This window comes from Myotis yumanensis, unplaced genomic scaffold, assembly GCF_028538775.1.
Source record: "Myotis yumanensis isolate MYYU_CA2020_CCGP unplaced genomic scaffold, mMyoYum1.0.hap1 SCAF_3, whole genome shotgun sequence".
Taxonomy (NCBI): Eukaryota; Metazoa; Chordata; class Mammalia; order Chiroptera; family Vespertilionidae; genus Myotis; species Myotis yumanensis.
Window position 1 is genome coordinate 110,035,282 of NW_027223754.1, and position 25,480 is coordinate 110,060,761.

The 25,480-nt window shown below is 39.4% G+C and overlaps 1 protein-coding gene across 1 annotated transcript in view; it reads left to right on the plus strand.

Moving 5' to 3' along the window:
• BRCA2 (BRCA2 DNA repair associated) overlaps positions 1-25,480 on the plus strand; it is a 90,342-nt gene that overhangs the window by 40,957 nt on the left and 23,905 nt on the right. Inside the window, exons 14-20 of the mRNA XM_070409345.1 lie at positions 2,031-2,464; positions 3,070-3,251; positions 4,079-4,266; positions 8,347-8,517; positions 9,578-9,932; positions 23,733-23,888; positions 23,990-24,134. Coding sequence (XP_070265446.1) covers positions 2,031-2,464; positions 3,070-3,251; positions 4,079-4,266; positions 8,347-8,517; positions 9,578-9,932; positions 23,733-23,888; positions 23,990-24,134 — 1,631 coding nt within the window. The remainder of the gene's footprint in view (positions 1-2,030; positions 2,465-3,069; positions 3,252-4,078; positions 4,267-8,346; positions 8,518-9,577; positions 9,933-23,732; positions 23,889-23,989; positions 24,135-25,480) is intronic.

Below are 25,480 nucleotides of genomic sequence, written 5' to 3' on the forward strand. Positions count from 1 at the left end.
TCTTGATTTAAAACAGTGGTTCTCAACCTTCCTAATGCCGCGACCCTTTAATACAGTTCCTCATGTTGTAGTGACCCCCAACCATAAAATTATTTTTGTTGCTACTTCATAACGGTAATTTTGCTACTGTTATGAATCGTAATGTAAATATCTGATATGCAGGATGTATTTTCATTGTTACAAATTGAACATAATTAAAGCATAGTGATTAATCACAAAAACAATATGTAATTATATATGTGTTTTCCGATGGTCTTAGGCGACCCCTGTGAAAGGGTCGTTTGACCTCCAAAGGGGTCGCGACCCACAGGTTGAAAACTGCTTATTAAAAGGGTCCTCAGTACAATGAAGAACATTCAGCAGACTAACAATGATAAGCAATGTTGTCTTTCCTTCTATTTGTTGTATCTGGGGGGAGTGGGAGATAAATAAAGAGTCCTCAGAGTGAGCACATGAATAAAAAGGAACCACAATGATGGGGCATTGTTGTGAAATTTTAGAACACTAGGGGCAAAGAGGAACCTTAAACTTTCCAGAGGGCAAAAAAAATTAGGTTTCAAACAAAGCTTCAAGAGTCATATGGTATAAGTCCTCTCATCATTAATAATGGAAGCTAGAAGATTATGGATTATATGATGTATAATATAGAGCAGTGCCTTTAAAATTCCAAGAGGAAATGATTTCCACTCCAGAATTTTATCACTGACCAAAGTATCAAATAAGTGTGAGCATAGACTTTTTTTCAGATGCTAATTACCAGAAGTTTTATCTCCATAGCATTTACTACCATGTGACATATTGTCTCTCTCCCTCCACTAGAATGTAAACTCTATAATTTTGTTTTGTTCGTCACTCTGTCCTCCAGCCAGACAGTGCCTGGCACATAGTAGGACCTCATTACATATTTGTGGATAGATGAATGGATAGCTAAATTAGTTCCAGGGGTTTAGGGTTTGTTAAAAGGAAGTATGGGGTTTTCAACAAGATATCAAATATTAGGAAGAATGTATATGCTAGGGAAGATGATAAATTTAGTCCTATGCAGTTCAAAGTGTGGGAATAACATCTAGGGGAAAGTTGGGCATAAGTGACAGGTTAATATATTTTTTTGTTAGGTAGATGGTAATTTAAGCAATAGATATAATCACCTTGCCCAGGAAGGGTCTAGGAAAGAAATCCAACTTTGGAGACAGGAAAGAAGAGTCGGAAAGGAGAAAAAAATAGCAAAAAAAGAGAGAAACAAATAAAGGGACAATGGGGTAGATATTAATGATAAGAATTTTAAGAGGGGAAAAGTCAACTGTCACAGCTGCCAAAAGTCTAGTAGAATGAGTGTACACATGAAGCAATATTTTTTTGGCATTTGGGGGGTTATGAATAACTTTATTGAGAACAATTTTTATAGAGTAGTGGAAGAAATGAGAATTCAATGAATAGAAATCGAGGATTACCTATTCAGTAAGGTTGGCCGCAAGGGGTAAGTAACAGTATGAACTTGAAGGGGAGACAAGGCTGAGGAAAAAATGTCTTGGTGAGACTGGTCAGGGTTTTCTGGCTAAATGAAAGGAACCCTAAAAAAAAAAAAGATATCAACAGGTGATAGAAAAAGAAATGAAGTAGGTGGAATAACAACTAAAAAAATGGGACTCCTGAAAGACAGAGTTATTAGTTGGGGTTAGGAGTACAGGTGAAGGTGTTAGTCACAAGAAGATGGATAGCTCTTTCTCTGGTTAAAGAGGTGAGTAAGGAGATAACCTGGAGGAGAGAGTCACAAGGATCTGTGTTTGACAGACTGTTCCTATTATGGGAAGTACCTGGTAAAGTCAAAGACTGGCCTCCTTGTATGAGAAGTTGTAATGGACTTGACAGTGGTATTGTTTTGGGTGGTAACCATGATGAAATGTAAAACAGCAGAATAGTATCACCATGTAGCAATAAGGGTCTCCCCCAAAATGCATATTCCATAATTTTTATGTGTGTGTGTGTGTTTAGTGGTAACTAATCAAGCAAATGTTTTCTTCCCATTGTAGCACAACTAAGGAAAGGCAAAAAATACAGACTCCAAATTTTACTGAACCTGGTCAAGAATTTCTGTCCAAATCTCATTTTTATGAACAGCCAACTTTGGAAAAATCTTCAAGCAATTTATCAATTTCAGGACAGCCATTTTACAAAGTTCCTGCCACACAAAATAAAAAAAGGAGATACTCAATTACTACAGGCAAACCAGTGAAAGTTTTTGTCCCACCTTTTAAAACTAAATCACATTTTCACAGAGATAATCAGTGTCTTGGCAGCAATACTGATTTGGAAGAAAACAAACAAAAAAAAGAAAACATAGGTGAACATGGCTCTGGTCGTAGTCAAAATAATATTAATAACAGTGAAATTCATCAGCCCAACAAAGATAACTCCAATCAAGTAGCAACTATCATCTCAACAAAGTGTGAAGAAGAACCTTTAGGTATTTTGTAAAAATTTGTGTTGACATAATTTTGCCTTTCAGTTAGATATTTCTTAGATTAAATAATGCTTTGAGCATTTCCCCCCTTTGTAATGATAATTTCAAGACTTTCTTTAATACCTTAGGTTTTTCCAAGTCCAGAGATTAGGTTTAAATTACTCTTATATTGTCTTTCAAAAGTAACTACTTGTGGACTTTCTTGTTTTTAAAAAAGTAATTAGACACACACCTAGGATTGCTATTACTGGAATATATTTTTTCCAAGGCTACTTATTTTCTTCTAAATCTGAAATAAAGAAAGAAAGGAAGAAAGAAAGAAAGAAAGAAAGGAGGGAGGGAGGGAGGGAGGGAGGGAGGGAGGGAGGGAGGGAGGGAGGGAGGGAAGGAAGGAAGGAAGGAAGGAAGGAAGAAAGAAAGAAAGAAAGAAAGAAAGAAAGAAAGAAAGAAAGAAAGAAAGAAAGATTTCTATTCTTTAGAAGTTGAAACTTTTTTCATGCCTGAAGATTTAAAATTAGAGCTAATTGATAATGTATAATTTTATAAAGAAAGGGTTGTGCTTTTTAAATTTTATACTCAAATATTTTTTGCTAATTATTTCTTAATAGATTGCATTGCAAATCTTCAGAATGCCAGAGATGTACAGGATATGCGTATTAAAAAGAAACATGGCCAACAAATTTTTCCACAGCCAGGAAGTCTGTATCTTGCAAAAACATCCACTGTGCCTAGAATCTCTCTGAAAGTAGCAGTAGAAGGCCAAGTTCCCTCTGCATGTTCCCATAAACAGGTATGCTTTTGTTGACAATGCTAATAGCTTTTATAGCAACTTGTAATTTTATTTTATTAACTGGTATCTCCAAATTGTCCTTTTTAAAGGAAGAACCAATTGAAATCGTCATGTTCCTATCCACCTACAGGGGCAGCCTTCTTCTCCTCTATTGCCTTAATCCTACAAAGTGATCTAGACTTCAGAATTAGTATTCCTCTTCCCCTTTCAAAACGTATTTTATTACTAAGTGCTCTTGGCTAGGTGTTAGAGGAAAGTAGTCTCATTGAATTTAAATTGTGAACAACTCATAGTCCTGAACTCACTAAGAGTTATTCACAGTTTTAAAAGAGGATTCTTATTAAGCTACTAGAGGCCCAATGCACAAAATTTATGCAAGAGGCCTTTCTTCCCCCTGCTGCCGGCACTGGCTTCCCTCCGGCCGCCAACAGGCACCCAGGACCCGGGCTTCCCTTGCAGCCCTGGCTTTGTCTGGAAGGTCGTTCAGAAGGATGTCCGGTCTAAGAGATTTTGTAAAACATTGTTACTTTTTTTACCCCCACAATGACTCCAATGGCAGATATAGCAAGAGGCATATACACAGGGGAATGAAAAAGGTGCAACAGACTCGAATTGGGGGGGAGGTAGGGGTCATTTCTAGTACATCAGCATTTTAACTTCTAGTAAATAAGTTAAACCTTTTTTATAGTGAATGTTTTAATATTTAAATGAAAATTTTGAGTAAATTCAGTTTCAGTTTGTTACAATTGTTTCTATTTTGTGAAACATGCTTTTTTGTTTGATTTTGTTTTTCATTATCAAATTTTTCTATTATTTCTTTTGTGCAGCTATATATGTATGGCGTCTCTAAACATTGCCTAACAATTAACAGTAAAAATGCAGAGTCTTTTCAGTTTCACACTCAGGATTATTTTGGTAAGGAAGCCTCATGGGCTGGAAAAGGCACACAGCTGGCTGACGGTGGATGGCTTATACCCTCCAATGATGGGAAGGCTGGAAAAGAAGAATTTTATAGGTATTCTGTGCAAAAAGAGGTGTTAACTTTTATATATTCTGTAATCATTTTTCCTCACAAGCTCTTCTTTTTTCTCTTTCCTTATCTCTCTTGAACTTAAAAAGTTGGCTAGGAATAAAATTTTTATACATCAAATCATTTTATTTTATTTACTTATTTTTTTAATCCTCACCTGAGGATATTTTTCCGTTGATTTTTAGAGAGAGTGGAAGAGAGAGGGAAAGACAGAGAGAAATATCAAATGTGAGAGAAGCACATTGATTGGTTGCCTCCTGCACATACCCTGACAGGGCCTAGGCTGGGGAAGAGTGTGCAACCGAAGTACATGCCCTTGACCAGAATCGAACCCAGGACCCTTTGGTCTGCAGGCTGATACTCTATCCACTGAGCCAAACCAGCTAGAGTTACATCAGATCATTTTAAATTCATTATGGTTCAATTGACATTTTGGTGAAATCTTTTAAAAAGTGAATTATGATTTGTCTTAGCATTTAATGAATTGGTTTTCTTAAATTGTGACATTTTCCTTATACATTTACAAAATAAAGACTGATAACAAAAGTTAAATTTGAATTGGCCTTATCATAGACCCCCACACATGTACACTTGTGTCATATTCTCTTTCACTGTGTATTTCAATAAATATGAAATAGAATTACTAAAAATTAAACATAAGTACTTAAATATCAGTAATGCCAAAAATTAATAAACATTATTGCCCTAACACAATTTAGAAACTATATAACTTACTATGATTCTAATGTTTATATAAACATAATTTAAAGTTTTTGCTATCAGAGATGTATTACCTTAAGCCAATGGAAAGATATGAAAAACCTTTCTATAGTGCCCTTATTATTTTAAAAAAATTTTAATCCTCAGTCGAGGACATGTTTATTGATTTTAGAGAGAGGTGACGGGGTGGGGGGGCGGTGGGAGAGAGAACCATCGATGTGAGAGAGAACATTAATTGGTTGCCTTTTGTATGTGTCCAGACCAAGGATTGAACCCGCAACCAAGGTATGTGCCCTGACTAGGAATCAAACTCACAGCATTTGGTACACAGGATGACGCTCCAACCAGTTGAGCCACACTGGCCAGGGCCCCTTGTTCTTTAATATCTCTATAAATCTTTCCAAAATTTATGCTTTTGGGAAAGTGATAAAACATTTTTCTTAAATTTTTGTTATGTATTTTGTTAGGTAATTGGAATATATTTTGTTATGTGTTTTATTTTAATTTATTAAATTGATTGCTGTGACATTGGTCAACATAAACGTATAGGCTTCAGGTGTGGGTTTCTATGTTACAAGATCTGTATATTGCATCATGTGGCCACCACCCCAGAGTCAAATCTTCTCCTGTCACCATATGTGAGGATCCCCTTTTCCCCGCACTCACTTCCGTCTTGCAATCACCACACTGCTGTTTGTGTTTACAAGTTTCAGCTTTATGTCTAACATATGAGTGAAATCATATAGTTCTTAGCAGAGAGAGAAGCACCAGGACTAGAGAAGGAAGTTCTTAATGTGATTTCTAAAAACAGTCTCTTTAATAAGAAAAATAATCTCAAATATAATTATTTTAAGTTAAGGATTTCATTTTCCAGTTGAAATAATTGTATTGACTAATACGTTTAGTGACTTTTTATTAGTATACTAGAGGCCGGATGCACAAAATTCATTCAAGAGTAGGCCTTCCTGCCCTAGTTGGTTTGGCTTGGTGGATAGAGCACCGGCCTGCGGACTGAAAGGTCCCAGGTTCGATTCCGGTCAAGGGCATGTACCTTGGTTGCGGGCACATCCCCAGTAGGGGGTGTGCAGGAGGCAGCTGATCGATGTTTCTCTCTCTCATTTTTTTTTTAATTAAATCTTTATTGTTCAGATTACATTTGTTACTCTTGCCCCCCCCCATAAATCCCCTCCTCCCAGTTCCCACCCCACCCTCCGCCCTCACTCCCCACCCACTGTCCTCATCCATAGGTGCACAATTTTTGTCAAGTCTCTTCCCGCATCTCCCATTCCCCTTCCCCCCACCCAAGAATAGTCAGTCCATTCCCTTTCTATGTCCCTGATTCATTATAATCACCAGTTCATTCTGTACATCAGATTATTTATTCACTTGATTCTTAGATTCACTTGTTGATAGATGCATGTTTGTTGTTCACAATTTGTATCTTTACCTTTTTCTTCTTCTTCTTCTTAAAGGATACCTTTCAGCATTTCGTATAATACTGGTTTAGTGGTGATGAACTCCTTTAGCTTTTCCTTATCTGTGAAGCCCTTTATCTGACCTTCAATTCTGAATGATAGCTTTGCTGGATAAAGTAATCTAGGTTGTAGGTTCTTGGTATTCAGCACTTTGAATATTTCTTGCCATTCCCTTCTGGCCTGCAAAATTTCTGTTGAGAAATCAGCTGACAGTTGTATGGGTATTCCCTTGTAGGTAATTGACTTTCTTTCTCTTGCTGCTTTTAAGATTCACTCTTTGTCTTTTGCTCTTGGCATTTTAATTATGATGTGTCTTGGTGTGTTCCTCTTTGGATTCCTTTTGTTTGGGGTTCTCTGCGCTTCTTGGACCTGTAAGTCCATTTCTTTCACCGGGTGGGGGAAGTTTTCTGCCATTATTTCTTCAAATAGGTTTTCAATATCTTGCTGTCTCTCATCTTCTGGCACCCCTATAATTCTGATATTAGTGCGCTTGAAGTTGTCCCAGAGGCTCCGTACACTATCTTCGTATTTTCGGATTCTTTTTTCATTTTGCTTTTCCGGTTGGGTGTTTTTTGCTTCTTCGCATTTCAAATCTTTGACTTGATTCTTGCGCTCCTCTGGTCTGCTATTGGGTATAATATTCTTTATTTCAGTCGATGTATGCTTAATTTCTAGTTGGTTCTTTATCATAGCATCGAGGGTCTCATTAGTTTTCGTGAGGCTCTCATCAAGTTTATTGCAAGCCCTCAAAATTGAGTTTTTTAGCTCTATATCCTCCATTTCTGTCATGTTTTTTTTTGTCTCCGCATTTTTTATGCTTTCTTGGTGCACCCCCTTGTGGTCTTTGTGCGCAGTCTTGTTCTAGTTAAGCCTTGATTGTTGTAGTTAATACTAGAGGGATTTGACCACCAGGCCGACTGGCTTTGAGAATCAGCTTGTCTGCCTGGGAAAACTTCTGTCCTCTGGGGAGGTGCTAACCTAGCCTTTGCCTGAGGCGATCCGGCAAATGGCTCTGCGCAGGGCTTGGGCGGGGCGGGTCGCAGGGGATCAATAGGGCGGACGGAGGGAGCAGTTATGGCTGCTCTCAGTCCCGTTCCCAGAGGCTCTGCTTCTCAGAACCCCGGCAACTCCTGCAAACCTCGGAGAGAAAGCTGCCCTCATGTTCCAACTGATGCCAGACAATCCCGCTTCTCCCGTTTGAGTCTGAGTCCCTAGAGACTCACCCGGATCTGGAGCTCAGAGTCTGAGACTCCCTCCTGATTGAAAACAACAACCTCGCCCTCAGCCAACAGCCCGCTTTGTGCGCGCACCTCCGCACCTTTAAATTTTCCACACTGCGCCTCCTCTGAGCCTTGGTATGCTGTTGTCTTTCCTTCTAGTTGAAGAGTCTCTCCTCAGCCAGCCTTCCTGTGGTTCTGGGTGATGTCCATTCCATCTTTTAGTTGTATTTTTGAAGTGGTTGTTTGCGGCAGCAGTCTCCGGTGTTTACCTATGCCGCCATCTTGGTGGTATCCCCTTCTCTCTCTCATTGATGTTTCTAACTCTCTATCTCTCTCCCTTCCTCTCTGTAAAAAATCAATAAAATATTTTTTTTTTAAAAAGAGTAGGCCTTCCTTCCCCCAGTTGACCAGAAGGTTATCCGGTCTAATTAGCATGTTACTCTTTTATTATTATAGGTATTGGTACATATCAAATCATTTTCTAAAATTATATTGCTATTGATTATATATTAACTCTTAAACATTTATTAAATGATCTTATAAAGTATAGATTTTTGCCAAGAATAGTCATGGTTATTGAATTTAATATTATCTTATGTGGAGTTTTGTTGTTTTTTTTTTGCTATTTTATTCTACCTTTCTTTGTTCAGGGCTCTGTGTGACACCCCAGGTGTGGATCCAAAGCTTATATCTAGAGGTTGGGTCTATAATCACTATAGATGGATTATATGGAAACTGGCAGCTATGGAATTTGCATTTCCTAAGGAATTTGCTAATAGATGCCTAAGCCCAGAAAGAGTGCTTCTTCAACTAAAATACAGGCAAGTTTAAAGCATTACATTATGTAATCATATCTTGGATACAGTTCAGACTTCTGTGCAGTCTGTGATTTCATGTCGTAGTGCAGGGGTGGGGAACCATTTTTCTGCCAAGGGCCATTTGGATATAACATCATTTGCAGGCCATACAAAATTATCAACTTAAAAATTAGCCTGCTATAGTTTGGTCAGACATTGAATTAACTCACCCCTAATGCCTTGGCAGGGCCAGACCAAATGATTTCAAGGGCCTTATTTGGCCTGTGGGCTGGACATTCCCCACTCATGTGGTAGCGGAACACAAGCCAGCTGGCAGTGACAGTTGCCATCCCATACTGCTGGTCAGTTGTATGGAGTAATTAGTTCTCTTGTCATCCCCCAGGCCCCACTTAAGAGAAATCACACATTTATACACCTCTTACTTCCCTCTTCCTCCACCCCCTCCATAACTTCTCAGAATATGAATTACCACTTTGATCCACTTTTCGGGGATTGCTAATTAATAAAGCATCTTTGCATTGGGGGGTTTTAATATTTAATTCATATTTTAATGGCATAAAACTTAATATATTGCTAGCTACCAAATTTTAAATTCTCTTCTGTCTCAGTATTTTTTTAATAAAGGTATTAAATCTTTATTTTCAACTAGAGGCCTGGTGCACGGACCAGTGGGGTCCCTCAGCCTGACCTGTGCCCTCTTGCAATCCAGGAGCCCTCAGGGGATATAGTAGTGCACTAAGCTGCAGGTGGCTCCCGCTCATCCCAGCCCCACTGCGCCTGCTGCCGCCACTCAGTAGCACTGCTGCAGCTGCGCTCAGCAGTCGTGAGCCCAACGTCTAGAGCCCATCGGTCAGCTGAGCGGTGCTCCCCCTGTGGGAGCGCACTGACCACCTGGGGGCAGCTCCTGCGTTGAGCGTCTGCCCCCTGGTGGTCAGTGCACATCATAGCAACCAGTCAACTGGTCGTTCAGTTGCTTAGGCTTTTATATATATAGATTATTCATTGACTGTTTTTACATCGAAATTGTACTCACAATTTCTAAAATAATGCATTTTCTTTTTAGATATGATATGGAAATTGATAGAAGTCGAAGATCTGCTATAAAAAAGATAATGGAAAGGGATGACACAGCTGCAAAAACACTTGTTCTCTGTGTTTCTGAAATACTTTCACCAACCACAAGTCTAACTGAAACTTCTAACAGTAAAACTGGTGGTGTGGATACCAGCAAAACAGCTATTGTGGAACTGACAGATGGATGGTATGCTGTGAAGGCCCAGCTGGACCCTCCCCTCTCAGCTCTCGTACAGAAAGGTAGACTGGCTGTCGGTCAGAAGATCATCACTCATGGAGCAGAACTGGTGGGCTCTCCTGATGCCTGTGCACCTCTTGAAGCCCCAGAATCTCTTATGCTAAAGGTAAGTTACATTAATGCACTTTCTTAATAAAAATCACTCATGGCCCTGCCATGGTTACTGAATTTGGGGAGTGAGAGGTACCTCTTTTTACTGCATTCTAAAGGTAAAGAAATTTCTCTCAGGTATTCTGCTCCCTAAAGGTTTTACAGGGTTGTGAAAAATCCACCTGTCTGTTTTTTCTGAGGGAGCTTTCATCTCTGACCTCATACTTGATGGGGAACAGTGATTAGCTTCATTTCAACCATCAGCAGATTTTCCCTTTCTGAGAGATTCTTTGCCTTTGTATTCAGTATATAGCACCTATCCTCCTGTTTTTATGGTTCTTTCTCTTTATTTTTTTTCTGTGTGTGTGTGTGTTTTTCAAGTCTTTTATTTTAAACTTCATATTCGCCATTTGCTTTACTCTGTTTTTTTTTTTTAATTAAATCTTTATTGTTTAGATTATTACAGTTGTTCCTCTTTTTTCCCCCCATAACTCCCCTCCACCCGGTTCCCACCCCACCCTCTGCCCTTACCCCCGACACCCACTGTTCTCATCCATAGGTGTACAATTTTTGTCCAGTCTCTTCCCACACCCGCACACCCCTTTCCCCCCTGAGAATAGTCAGTCCACTCCCTTTCTATGCCCCTGATTCTATTATATTCACCGGTTTATTCTGTTCATCAAATTATTTATTCACTTGATTTTTAGATTCACTTGTTGATAGATGTGTATTTGTTGTTCATAATTTGTATCTTTACCTTTTTCTTCTTCTTCCTCTTCTTAAAGGATACCTTTCAGCATTTCATATAATACTGGTTTGGTGGTGATGAACTCCTTTAGCTTTTCCTTATCTGTGAAGCTCTTTATCTGACCTTCAATTCTGAATGATAGCTTTGCTGGATAAAGTAATCTAGGTTGTAGGTTCTTGCTATTCATCATGTTGAATATTTCTTGCCACTCCCTTCTGGCCTAAATAGTTTCTGTTGAGAAATCAGCTGACAGTCATATGCGTACTCCTTTGTAGGTAACTGACTGTTTTTCTCTTGCTGCTTTTAAGATTCTCTCTTTGTCTTTTGCTCTTGGCATTTTAATTATGATGTGTCTTGGTGTGTTCCTCTTTGGATTCCTTTTGTTTGGGGTTCTCTGCGCTTCCTGGACTTGTAAGTCTATTTCTTTCACCAGGTAGGGGAAGTTTTCTGTCATTATTTCTTCAAATAGGTTTTCAATATCTTGCTCTCTCTCTTCTTCTGCCACACCCATAATTTGGATGTTGGTACGCTTGAAGTTGTCCCAGAGGCTCCTTACACTATCTTCAAATTTTTGGATTCTTTTTTCTTTTTGTTTTTCCGGTTGGGTGATTTTTGCTTCTTCGTATTTCAAATCTTTGACTAGATTCTTGTGATCCTCTAGTCTGCTATTGGAACTCTGCATAATATTCTTTATTTCAGTCAGTGTGTGCTTAATTTTTAGTTGGTCCTTTTTCATAACCTCGAGGGTCTCACTAGATTTCTTGAGGGTCTCACTAAATTTATCGGCGGTTTCTAGAAAATTCTTGAAAAACCTTAAAAGTGTGGTTTTGAACTCTATATCCAGTAGTTTGCTTTTCTCCATTTCTGTCATTTGTGACTTGTTTCTTTGTCTCCGCATTTTTTATGCTTCCCTGTGTTGATAGAGTGGCTTTCTGTGTTAGGTGTCCTATAGGGCCCAGTGGCTCAGCCTCCCCAATTACCTGAGGTGGACATTCTTGGTGCACCCCCTTGTGGGCTTTGTGCACAGTCTTGTTGTAGTTAAGCCTTGATTGTTGTAGGTATCACTGGGAGGAATTGACCTCCAGGCCAGTTGGCTGTGAGAATCAGCTGTGTCTGCAGTGGGAGAATTTCTGAGCTGGAGACACTCTTCTGGGGCAAGACTTGCTTCAGTGGGGCTTTGGTGCTCACTGAGTCTGCCCCCTGAGTGTGTCCCTTATGGATCTGAGGAGTTGCCATCTGGATGGTCCCACTCTGATCACTGGGTACAGGAGCTCTTGGATCTCTAAGGAGGTGCTAATTTAGCCTCTGCCTGAGGCTAACCAGCAGGAGCTATGGAGAGATTCCTCTTCTTTGTTTGGGGTTTGGAGGTGCCCAGATGAGGCCCAGCTGTGAAGCAATGCAAGCTGCTGTGGGGCCTTGGACCTTCTTTTGGAAGTTCTGGGTCTCTCTGACCCAGCTGCAGTTTGTTAGGTAATTTTCAGATTGCAAAGGGCCAGGCCTTTCATATGTAAAAGCCTCTGTGCACAGCTTGGGTGGGGCGGGGTCTCAGGGGGATCAACAGGGCAGAGCAAACAGCTATGGCTGCTCCCCAAGTCCTACCCCAAGAGGCCCCGCGTCTCAGTGTCCCGGTAATTGCTGCAAGCACCTCTGAGAGAAAACCGTCCTCGAGTTCCGCCCAATGCCAGACAGTCCAGTTTCTCCCCGTATGAGTCTGGGTCCCCAGAGACTTCCCAGAACTGGAGTTCAGAGCATTCGGGAGCTTGAGACTCCCTCCCTATTGAAAAAGACAACCACGTCCTCAGCTGCCAGCCCTCTCCACGTGCGCCTCGTCCTCAGCTGCCAGCGCTTTCGGCATGCGCCTCCGTACCTCTGCACTTTACTTCCGCACCTCCTCTGAGTCTCAGTGCTTTTCTCTTTCCTTCTAGTTGTAGAATTTCCACTCAGCCAGCCTCCCTGTGGTTCTGGATGATGTCCGTTTTGTCTTTTAGTTGTATTTTTGAAGTGATTGTGCGAGGCAGCAATTTCCGGTGTTTACCTATGCCGCCATCCAGGTTTCTCTCGGTTCTTTCTCTTTAAATAAATGATCAAAATCTGAGAAAGAAAGAAAAAAATCAGTCATTGGATCAGTTAAGTTCTAAAAAGGTTTTTTTACAATTGGAATTTTAAATATACTTACACCTGTGAAAGATATTCTGTTTCTTGAAAATATACTGATAATCTCAGTATAAAGAGGCAGATTCCTCAGACACACTTATCCTAACATATCCCCGTCATTAAGTGGCACATGACTTTATAAGATTCATGACCCCAAAAAACATTCACTGATGCAACCCTGCCTGACCCCCTATTCATTCCCCACAAAGGCAACCACTGCAAATCCCTTTGGCTGTTGCTTTGCTTATATGCTATGTTATCTTCTTTCCTTCAGTTTAGACCTTTATTAGCTTTTTGCTGTGAAAGAGGGGTGAAATCTGTGTTCAATGTTTACTTTATAATGACTATGAAAAATATTTTTTGCAACTCAGCATATAAATATACTATAATTACATTTATTTCTTTTTTTAAAATATATTTTTATTGGTTTCAGAGAGGAAGACGGAGGAGAGAGAGAAACATCAATGATGAGAGAGAATCATTGTTTGACTGCCTCCTGCATGCCCTCACAGGGGATCGAGCCCACAACTCTACTGGGAATCAAAATGTGACCTCCGAGTTCATAGGTCAATGCTCAACCACTGAGCCATGCTGGCCAGGTTACACTTACTTTCTTTACAACTTACTGTTTTTCCTGGAGTTACTATTTTGCTTTTTTGTTTTGTTTTTGTTCTTCTTAATTTTCTGTGTCCTTAATACCAAGTCATTCCCACACAGGAGCTATGTAAAACTCATCTCAATGTGTTAAAATACCTTTATTGGTTCCATTTATTTTTCTTGATGATTCTTGAACCTCTCCATATTCCTTCTTTATCCTGAAGTGGTTATTTTCTGTATATGCTGCACAGGACCTCTTTCTGTGTCAGTAGCCCTGTTTTCTGGATTTTGTATCTTCCTATGCTTATTCTTTAGTTTTAAGTACACACAGCCTCCAGAGACTTTTTGAGAAAGGGACCATGCAGCTCTTTTGATCATATTGTAAGGTTGGCCGAATATAGAATTTGCAGTTGAAATAATTTCTTCAGAATTTTGAAGACATTTTCTCAATTACCTTCTTGCTTCTAGTACAGCTTCTCCTATGTTCAGTGCTATTCTTATTCCCAGTCCTTCACTATGGGATCTGTTTTCAAGACATTTTCAACATTTGTCTCCAGTATTCTGAAATTTCAAATAATGTACTTTGGTATCAGCCTTACTTTGTAATTATTGTCCTGGGTACACAGTAGCAATCAGTCTATAAACATCTGTCCTTCATTGAGTTCTGAGAAATTTTCCTGAAGTAGTTCTTTTTTTAAAATATGTTTTTATTTATTTTAGAGAGAGGGGAAGGGAGAGGGAGAGAAAGATGGAAACATCGATGAGAAACATCAGTCGGCTTCTTCCTGCATGCCCCCTCCTGGGGATCAAGCCCACAACCGGGGCATGTACCCTGACCAGGAATGGAACTGGTGCCCTCTTGGTGCATGGGACAGTGCTCAATCCACTGAGCCACAACAACCGGGCTTACTGTAGTTCTTTGATAATTTCTTTCCTTCTACTTTTCTCTCCATTTTTTAAAAATCCTGATACTTAGGCACTAGACCTCTTAGATTGGTCCTCTCAGTTTCTTGATTTTTCTGCTATCTCCCCACCCCCCAAGTTCTAGTTTTTAATTTTACCTTTTAATCCCTAAAGTCAATTTGTGCCTTTTGGCATAATATTTAATTTTTAAGAGACTTTTATTATTCCCTAAGTGTTTTTTCTTTTTTTATGACACCTGGTTTTAGTTTCAGAGTTTCAGTATCTTTTCGTCTTTCTGAGGCTGTTAATTAATATCTTGATTTATGTTAGTTTTTTCTGATTCCTGCCTTTTTTTTTTTCCTATGACAACCTCTTCTTGTTTGGGTCTCATGTTGGATACTTCCCTCAACTGGTGATTGTTAGCTATTTTTCCTCTTCAAGAAAGGGGTACTAAAGAGCTGATTAGAAGCTCTCTGAGAAGTGGGGCTTGTGAACTTAAAGAGTGGTAAGACAAGAGATTTTATTTTATTTTTTTCATTAGGAGACCTTCAAATATCAGTGACTGTTCTGAGAGCTGAACAAAGTAAGAAAGCTAGCAAGGGGATTCCTTTTCAGCATAAGGATTTTCATTGCATTTTTGTTTTCAATATAGCGTCTCACCTGCACCCTGGCTACTTCTGCCTGGTGATCCAGAGTCTAGAATATGTGTGGTTCAGCCTTTTCAGAAAGTAAGCTCTTCTGGGTTCTTTTTGAATCCTGATGAGGGAAGAACAGTTATCTTGTTGCTTGGTATCTGAGGTCTTAATTACCTTCATGCAAAATCTCAACCATTCCTCCTGTTTTCAGCACCTGTCTGCAGAGGTACCTGTTGCCTTCAGTTTCCTTAAATTATTTTATTTCATATTGGCTTCATAACAAAACGTTTGCTATCTGAGTAACCTTGAGTAGGTTATGTAATTTCCCTTATACTTCAGTTTTGTCACCTGTAAAATGGGAATAAGTCTTAGGGTTGTTATGAAGATTAAATGTTAATATATGTAAAGCACTAACACTCTGTGTCAGCACCACCGTAAATGCCCTATGAATGTTCGCTCTTTATGTGAACTGTAATTGTTCTTGAACTGCTTTGTTATTTACCATTTGTCCAACAAATTTTTAACTTCCAAAATTTTGGTAATTATTTCATCAACTGTCCTCTTGAGTTCTCTTTGTCCTTGTATTTTCTTTTTTTTAGAGAGCCTAGATAAGTAAGTATATTTTAACCCATCATTTTTCCATTGAAGTCTGTTTTATTAATTTCCTAATACAGGCATAATTCAGAGATATTGTGTGTTCAGTTCCAGACCATCTCAATAAAGCATTTATCTCAATAAAGCAAGCCACATGAATATTTTGGTTTCCCAGTGCATATAAAAGCTGTGCTTACACTATACTGTAGTTTAGTGATTTTCAACCTCTTTCCTATCATGGCACACAAACAAATTACTAAAAATTTTCAGCATACCAAAATATATATTACATTTTTTGCTGACCTGATAAGAAAATAGGTATAATTTTGATTCATTCACACCAGATGGATATTGTGTTGGCTGTTTTTATTTCTTTATTTGACACTCTAAGGAAAAAAGAGGTCAGTGCCCCTGAAAAATGGTCAGGTATTGCATGTTTTAAAAATTCTTGCAGCACATCAGTATGCCTGTTGGGGCCGTGGCACACTGGTTGAAAATCACTGCTGTGGTCTATTCTGTGTGAATAACATTGTCTGAAAAACAATGTACATACCTCAATTAAAACTACATTATTACTTAAAAATGTTGACCATCATCTGAGCCTTCAGCAAGTCTTTTTGCTGGTGGAGGGTCTTGCCTCAACACTGATGGCTGCTGACTGATCAAGTGGTAGTTGCTGAAGATTGGATGAATGTGACAATTTCTTTTTGTTTTTTAATATCTCAAGAAAAACTATTGTAAATATGATAATGTTACATGCAGTAAGCACCAATTATTTAAGAAAAATGATCTTACATATAATAATATTACATGCAATAAACATTAATATTTTTTTAGAATAAAAGGATTTTAAGTATAATAATATTACCAAAACTATACTAATATAGTATGATATCACAAAAGTTGTAGGAAATATTAAAAATATATTACTTCTATTATAATCCATTATATTTTTCCCCCTCTGGCTCTATTTTTGTTCATCAGTTTATGTTGTTCATTATATTCCACAAATGAATGAGATCATATGATATTTATCTTTCTCTGACTGGCTTATTTCGCTTATCATGATGCTCTCCAGGTCCATCCATGCTGTTGCAAATGATAAGAGTTCCTTCTTTTTTACTGAAGCATAGTATTCCATTGTGTAGATGTACCACAGTTTTCTAATCCACTCATCTGCTGATTGGCACTTAGGCTGTTTCCAAATCTTAGCTATTGTAAATTGTGCCGCTATGAACATAGGGGTGCATATATCCTTTCTGATTGGTGTTTCTGATTTCTTGGGATATATTCCTAGAAGTGGGATTATTGGGTCAAATGGAAGTTCCATTTTTAATTTTTTGAGGAAACTCCATACTTTTGTGAATGATCTATGTGCACTTGAGAAGAATGTATATTCTGCTGTGTTGGGGTGAAATATTCTATAACTGTCTATTAAATCCATCTGAGCCAGCGTGTCCTTTAGAGTCTCTGTTTCCTTGTTAAGTTTTTGTCTGGAAGATCTGTCCAGGGAAGTCAGAGGGGTGTTAAAGTCCCCTACTATGACTGTATTGTTGTTGATCTCTCTGTTAAAGTCCTCTAGAAGTTTTGTTATTTATTTAGATGCACCTACATTGGGTGCATAAATGTTTACCAGGGTTATATTCTCTTGTTGGATCGATCCCTTTAGTATATGTAATGACCTTTGTTGTCTCTTGTGATGGCCTTCATTTTGAAGTCTATTTTGTCAGATATGAGTATTGCTACTCCAGCTTTTTTTTCTTTTTCATTTGCATGGAAAAAATTTTTCCAGCCCTTCAATTTCATCCTGTGTGTGTCTTTTATTTTCAGGTGGGTGTCTTGTAGACAGCATATAGTTGGGTCATGTTTTTGTATCCATTCAGCTACCCTACCTTTTGATTAGAGCATTTAATCCATTTACATTTAGGTTTATTATTGAGAGGTACTTATTTATAGCCATTTTAATTCTGTATGGCTAGGTTTCTCTCTCTGTTTCTTCTCTTACAGCAATCCCTTTAGCATTTCTTGTAATGCTGCCTTGGTGGTGATGAATTCCTTTAGCCTTTTTTTTTTTCGTTTTTTTTTTTTTTTTTTTTGGTCTGGGAAGCTCTTTATTTGACCGAATATTTTTTTTTTAAATATATTTTATTGATTTTTTACAGAGAGGAAGGGAGAGAGATAGAGAGAGTTAGAAACATCGATGAGAGAGACATCGATCAGCTGCCTCTTGCACATCTCCTACTGGGGATGTGCCCGCAACCCCCCAGGTACATGCCCTTGACCGGAATCGAACCTGGGACCTTTCAGTCCGCAGGCCGACACTCTATCCACTGAGCCAAACCGGTTTCGGCTTGACCGAATATTTTGAATGATAGCCTTGCTAGATATAGTAATCTTGGTCTCAGGTCCTTGCTTTCCATTACCTTGAGTACTTCATGCCATTCCCTTCTGGCCTATAGAGTTTCTGATGAGAAATCAGGTGTCAGCCTTATGGGAACTTCTTTGTAGATAACAGTTTTCTTTCCTCTTCCTGCCTTTAAGATTCTCTGTTTGTCTTTAATTTTTGGCATTTTAATTATGTGTCTGGGCATGGGCCTATTTGGGTTTTTCTTGTTTAGGGTTCTCTGTGCCTCCTGAACTTATGTGACTTTTTCCTTTACCAGGTTAGGGAAGTTTTCTACCATTATTTCTTCAAACACCTTCTCTATTCCTTTCTCCCTTTCTGCCTCTTCTGGCACACCTACTGTTCTAATATTGTTACCTTTCACTTTGTCCCACAGCTCCCTTAAGCTGTCCTCCTGTTTTTTAATTGTTTTTCTTTTTGGTTCTCTAATTGAGTGATATTTTCAACTCTGTTTTGTAATTCACTGATTTGATCCTCAGTTTCCACTAATCTGCTATGTATTCCTTCCAATGTGTTCTTTATTTGTGTTATGTCCTTCTGTATCTCTGAGTGTTCTTTTTTCATAGTTACTATATCTTTTTTCATGCTGTTGAGCATTTTTACCATCATTACTCTGAACTCCGTTTCAGATAAATTTTTTATCTCTGCTTCATTTATCTCTTCTTCTGGAGAATTCTCTAGTTCTTTCATTTGGGGGTTGTTTCTTTGTTTCCTCATTTCAGTTGTCTGTCTGGGTTTGTGACTATGTATTAGGTAGATCCTCTACACCTCTCAATCTCTAGCGCAGGACAGTGTTAAAGGCTGTTTCTGACTAATTGGATCAGGCAAAGACTCAAAGCCTCCAGAGACACTCTGTCTACAGACTAATAGGATTCCGACTTGAATTGCCCCCAGGCAATCATCCTCAGGTGTGGTGAGAGTTTTTTTCAATAGGGTGGGGCAGTTGCTTCTGCCTGGAGGCTAATTGTTACTTTTAATCTCCTAAATGGCCTCAGGGCAAGGTGTTTTCCAATAGGGTGTGTTGACTGTCTTCCCCCCAGGCAAGGCAGATGTCTATGTGGGAAAGATGTCCTCCACTGTGTGAGGGAATGGCTCATCCCAGGAAACTTGGGGTGACTGCCTTCTGAGCTCTATCCTCCGAGTCCCGAGTCCTGGGTTCTGCTCTCACAGCTCCAGCCTACTTCACTCTCCCTCTGCCAGAGCACAAGGTGAATAGCTCTACAGGGAATTTTTGTGCGTTGGCCCTTTAAGAGGGTGCCCGAACTTTCAGCTGCCACTCCCTGGCAGAAAGCACCCCACTGCTTTTCACAGCTAGATGTTATGTGGATACCTTCCTCAGATTTGCTGCTCTCTGCTTGGGTGCCCAGCTTCGGGATTAGATCCCAGAGTTCTTAGTGCCCCACCCCCACCCCCCAGCTGAGCATCTCTCTGGGACTTAGTTGCCGTCTGTGGGTGCCCAGCTAGCCCTTTCATGCCTCCACCCTTCCTACCAGTCTCTATGTGGTATCCACCTTTGGTTCTTGCATATCAGGGTTCTCCTGTGAGTTTTCCATTGATTATTCAGGAAGTCTTTTCATATTTCAGTTGTAATTCCCGACAATTTCTTAAAATAGGACAACAATGAAGTTTGCCACATGGATTGGCTTTTCCTTTCACAGGCAGTTTCTCAGATATCACAGATTACTATAACATACATAATAAAAATGAAAAAGTTTGAAATACTGTGAGAATTACCAAAATGTGACAGAGACATGAAGTGAGCAACTGCTGTTGGAAAAAATGGCCCCGACACATTTGATGCAGGATTGCCACCAACCCTCAGTTTGTAAAATACACAGTATCTGTGAAGTGTAATAAATCATAGTGCAATGAAACAACGTATTCCTGTAGTCATATTTACATAACATTAAGACTCATGGCACTATAAATAATTTTGGAAAAAAACAGCTTTATTGAAGTATAATTCACCCACTGAAAGTGACAATTCTGTAATTTAAGTCTAGTCACAGAGTTATGCAACCATCACCACAATCAGTTTTAGAGGATTTTCATCACCAGCCTACTCATCTGTTGGAAGTGCCCGTCCTCAGCTTTCAAACACCCACAGGTCTTCCTCAACCTAAAAAGGTGGGAAAAAAGCCTCCCTTAACTCTGCTGTGCACTCTCTGGACATTGTACAATAGGTTTCCCTCATTCCATGACTAAATCTCTCTCTTTAAAAAAATTTCTTTAACTTTAACATTATAGTTGACATTCAATGTTATATTATTGTTAGGTGTACAGAACAGTGGTCAGACAATCATGAACTTCACAAAGTGTTCCCCCTGATATTTCCAGTGCTCACCTGGCACCATAATAGTTACTATGTTATTATTGACTGTATTCCTTATGCTGTATTTTATACCACTATAGTGGGGCCTTGACTTACGAGTTTAATTCATTCCGTGACGGAGCTCGTAACTCAAATTACTTGTATGTCAAATCAAAAAGTGAATGAGTGAGACACGTGATGCTGGGCTGATGTTGTGGCGTTCACTGTGACGTTCGCTGTGCCAACTAGCGGTGGGGTATCTGAAGCTGGCTCGTAACCCGAATTTTAGCTCGCAACTCAAAGCAAAAAATCGGCCCAGAGATGGCTCGTATCTCGAAAAACTGTATAACTATTTTGTAACTACCAATTTGTACCTCTTTTTTTTCTTTTTCTTTTAAGTGTATTTTTTTAAATTAAATTTTTATTGTTCAGATTATTACATTTGTTCCTCTTTTCCCCCCGCATAACTTCCCTCCACCCAGTTCCCACCCCACCCTCCGCCTCACTCCCCACCCACTGTCCTCATCCATAGGTGTACGATTTTTGTCCAGTCTCTTCCCGCATACCCCACACCCCTTTCCCCCCCAAGAATAGTCAGTCCATTCCCTTTCTATGTCCCTGATTCTATTATAATCACCAGTTCATTCTGTTCATCAGATTATTTATTCACTTGATTTTTAGATTCACTTGTTGATGGATGTGTATTTGTTGTTCATAATTTGTATCTTTACCTTTTTCTTCTTAAAGGATACCTTTTAGCATTTCATATAATACTGGTTTGGTGGTGATGAACTCCTTTAGCTTTTCCTTATCTGTGAAGCTCTTTATCTGACCTTCAATTCTGAATGATAGCTTTGTTGGATAAAGTAATTTTGGTTGTAGGTTCTTGGTATTCATCACTTTGAATATTTTTTGCCACTCTCTTCTGGCCTACAAAGTTTCTGTTGAGAAATCAGCTGACAGTCGTATGGGTATTCCCTTGTAGGTAACTGACTTTCTTTCTCTTGCTGCTTTTAAGATTCACTCTTTGTCTTTTGCTCTTGGCATTTTAATTATGATGTGTCTTGGTGTGTTCCTCTTTGGATTCCTTTTGTTTGGGGTTCTCTGTGCTTCCTGGACTTGTAAGTCTATTTCTTTCACCAGGTAGGGGAAGTTTTCTGTCATTATTTCTTCAAATAGGTTTTCAATATCTTGCTCTCTCTCTTCTTCTGGCACCCTATAATTCAGATGTTGGTACGCTTGAAGCTGTCCCAGAGGCTCCTTACACTATTTTCAAATTTTTGGATTCTTTTTTCATTTTGCTTTTCCAGTTGGGTGTTTTTTGCTTCTTCGTATTTCAAATCTTTGACTTGATTCTTGCGATCCTCTGGTCTGCTGTTGGGAGTCTGTATAATATTCTTTATTTCATTCAGTGTATGCTTAATTTCTAGTTGGTCCTTTATCACAACATCAAGGGTCTCACTAGATTTCTTGAGGGTCTCACTAGATTTCTTGAGGGTCTCATTGAGTTTATCGGCGGTTTCTAGAAAATTCTTGAAAAACCTTAAAAGTGTGGTTTTGAACTCTATATCCAGTAGTTTGCTTTCCTCCATTTCTGTCATTTGTAACCTGTTTCTTTGTCTCGGCATTTTTTATGCTTCGCTGTGTAGATAGAGTGGCTTTCTATGCTAAGTGTCCTATAGGGCCCAGTGGCTCAGCCTCCCCAATTACCTGAGGTGAACACTCTTGGTGCACCCCCTTGTGGGCTTTGTGCACAGTTTTGTTGTAGTTAAGCCTTGATTGTTGTAGGTAACACTGGGAGGATTTGACCTCCAGGCCAATTGGCTGTGAGAATCAGCTGTGTCTATGGTGGGAGAACTTCTGTGCTGAAGACACCCTTATGGGGCAAGACTTGCTCCAGTGGGGCTTTGGTGCTCACTGAGTCTGCCCCCTGAGTGTGTCCCTTATGGATCTGAGTTATAATTGGATGGTCCCACTCTGACCACTGGGTACACTGGCTCTTGGATCTAAGGAGGTGTTAATCTAGCCTTTTCCTGAGGCTACCCAGCAGAAGCCAGCTGTAAAGCAATGCAAGTTGCCGTGGGCCCTTCGGCCAGCTGCGGTTTGTTAAGTAATTTTCAGATTACAAAGGGCCGGGCCTTTCATATGCAAAAGCCTCCGTTGTGCACACTTGGGCGGGGCGGGATCCCAGGGGATCAACAGGGCAGGTGGAGCGAGCAGTATGGCTGTTCTCAGTCCTGCCCTCAGAGGCCCCGGCAATAGCTGCGAGTGCCTCCTAGAGAAAGCTGCCCTCGAGTTCCGACCGATGTCAGACAGTTCCATTTCTCCCGTATGAGTCTGGGTCCCCAGAGACTCGCCCGGAACTGGATGTCAGAGCCTGAGACTCCCTCCTGATTGAAAAAGACAATCGTGTCCTCAGCCGCCAGCCCTCTCCACATGCACCTCCGCACCTTTGTATTTTACTTCCGCACCGCACCTCCTCTGATTCTCAGTAAGCTTTTCTCTTTCCTTCTAGTTGTAGAATTTCCACTCAGCCAGCCTTCCTGTGGTTCTGGATGATGTCCGTTCCGTCTTTTAGTTGTATTTTTGAAGTGGTTGTACGAGGCAGCAATCTCCGGTGTTTACCTATGCCGCCATCTTCCAATTTGTACCTCTTAATCCCTTCCCTTTTTTCACCCAACTTCCCTCCCCTCTGGCGACCATCAATTTGTTCTCTGTATCTATGAGTCTGTTTTGTGAACAATTTTTTAAGATACTATATTTTGAATGTATTTTTACTTTCATACAATTTTTCACTTATTCATTTTCTTATTTATCTTCATGACACTTCAAAAATTATTAGAGGCCTGGTGCACAGATTCATGCACATTGAAAGGAAGTTAATTAGAAGAAATATTTTAGAGGCCAGAAAGGGACCATGGGAGGTTGTCTCCAGGGCATGTCCAGCCCATCTCGCCCAGTTTTCATCAGGGTGATCGGGACTGGCCAGGGTGAGGGACCACGGGAGGGCTCCAGGGCGTGTCTGGCCCATCTTGCCCAGTCCCGATAGGAGCCAATTGGAGCTGGCCAGCTGGGAGGGACCACAGGAGGTTGGCTGGCCAGGGAGGGACGGTGGGAGGGCTCCAGGGTGTGTCTAGCCTGTCTCACCCATTCCCGATTGGGTCTGATCGGGGCTGGGGAGGGACCTCAGGAGGGCTCCAGGGCATGTCTGGCCTGTCTCGCCCAGTCCTGATCAGCTGGACCCCAGCAGCAAGCTAACCTACCGGTCGGAGTGTCTGTCCCCAGGTGGTCAGTGCGCCTCATAGCAACTGGTCGAATGGTTAAATGAACAGTCAGACACTTAGCATATTAGGCTTTTATTATATAGGATAATAAAGCAATCTTAAAAGAATGAAAATATTATGAAATGTGAAATAGAACGGAATATTATTTACTTAACCTGTAAATCGATGTATTCCTTAATTTTCCAGATTTCTGCAAACAGTACCCGGCCTGCTTGCTGGTATGCCAAGCTTGGATTCTCTCCAGACCCTAGACCTTTTCCTCTCCCCTTGTCATCACTTTTCAGTGATGGAGGAAATGTTGGCTGTGTTGATGTGGTTATTCAAAGAGCATACCCTATGCAGGTATGACATATTCTTGAAACTTACTCTATATTTCTCATTTGAAAAAGTTAATTTGAATGATTCCTCCTTACCATGTATTTCCATTTTATGTATTATTACAGTGGATGGAGAAGACATCATCTGGATTATACATATTTCGCAATGAAAGAGAAGAAGAAAAGGAAGCAGCAAAATATGCGGAGGCTCAACAAAGGAAACTAGAAGCCTTATTCACTAAAATTCAAGCAGAATTTGAAGAGCATGAAGGTAAAGTGAGTTGTATATTACAAGTTTATTTATATGAAAAGTGTTTTTATTAGAGTTTTTGGAAGCTTCTAATTTAAATTTTATAATTAGGTGAATTGTCTTTATTTTAAGTAATAGATTTTTTTTCTAATTCTGAATCAACTTTTTTCTGTTTTAAAACAATATTATTACATAGATGTATGGATAAGCATTGAACTGACCCCAAATTATTACATTTTTATTCAACACACTGAGCTTTTAGATACTTGTAATTGTCATTAGACAATAATGCATGACATACCCACAGCACTATTCAGAAATCTTAAATAAACTCCCTCTTAAGCTTCAGAACTAAAGCATTTATAGTCCCTTTTTTGGCATAAGAGAAAAAATAGCAGTGAGGGAAAAAACTATCAAATTATTTTTCCCTAGATAAATCCTGTATGATATTACTTATATGAGAAGTATAAAAAAGGCAGACTTGTAAAAAAAAAAAGGAGAGTATAATGGTTGTTACCAGGGGATGGGGTGGGACAATAATACTGATGGTGTTTAAGGTACAAACTTATAAGGAGTAAATAAGCCAGAGATCTAGTGCACAGTATCTATAATAATAAAAGCATAATGTGCTAATTAGACCGGACGTCCTTTCGGACAACCTTCTGGTCAACGCCGGGGCTACAAGGAAAGCCCAGGTCCCGGGTGCCAGAGGGAAGCCGGTGCCAGCAGCCCAGGGAAGGAAGGCCTACTCTTGCACGAATTTCATGCATCGGGCCTCTAATAGTGAATATAAAGAACATGTGCTCACGAGCCGCGGTTTGCCGACCACGGCCCTACGCCATTGTCATTCTTTTTTTTCAGTGTCTTTATCTTTACTATATAACTTTTGCATTTCTTGTTATTGTAGTTGTTGGGCTTTATGTTATTATACTTAGAGTTAGAACTTGTTTTCCCTGTGGCATCAATTTTAATTATAAAAATCATAGTGTTTTTGCTTATAGAACAGGAAATTTACTTTTTTACTACCTTTTTATTGCTGTAACTTTATGTTCTGCTTTTCTTCATAATTTTCTATATTATTTAACATCGTATTATATATAAATCTCAAAAAAAGTAGACTCAAAATTTTATGTGCTTAACATATTACTAGCTCATGCTGTTTTCATGATTAAGTAAATCATGAAATTATTTATAATTTGCAAATTACTCTAATCAAGTAAATTCTTTGATAATTTTTAAACCATGAATACAGTAGCTTCGCATTTTCCTAGAAAACTTTTTTTTTTTTTTTTTTTTTTTTTTTTTTAAATATATTTTATTGATTTTTTACAGAGAGGAAGGGAGAGAGATAGAGAGTTAGAAACATC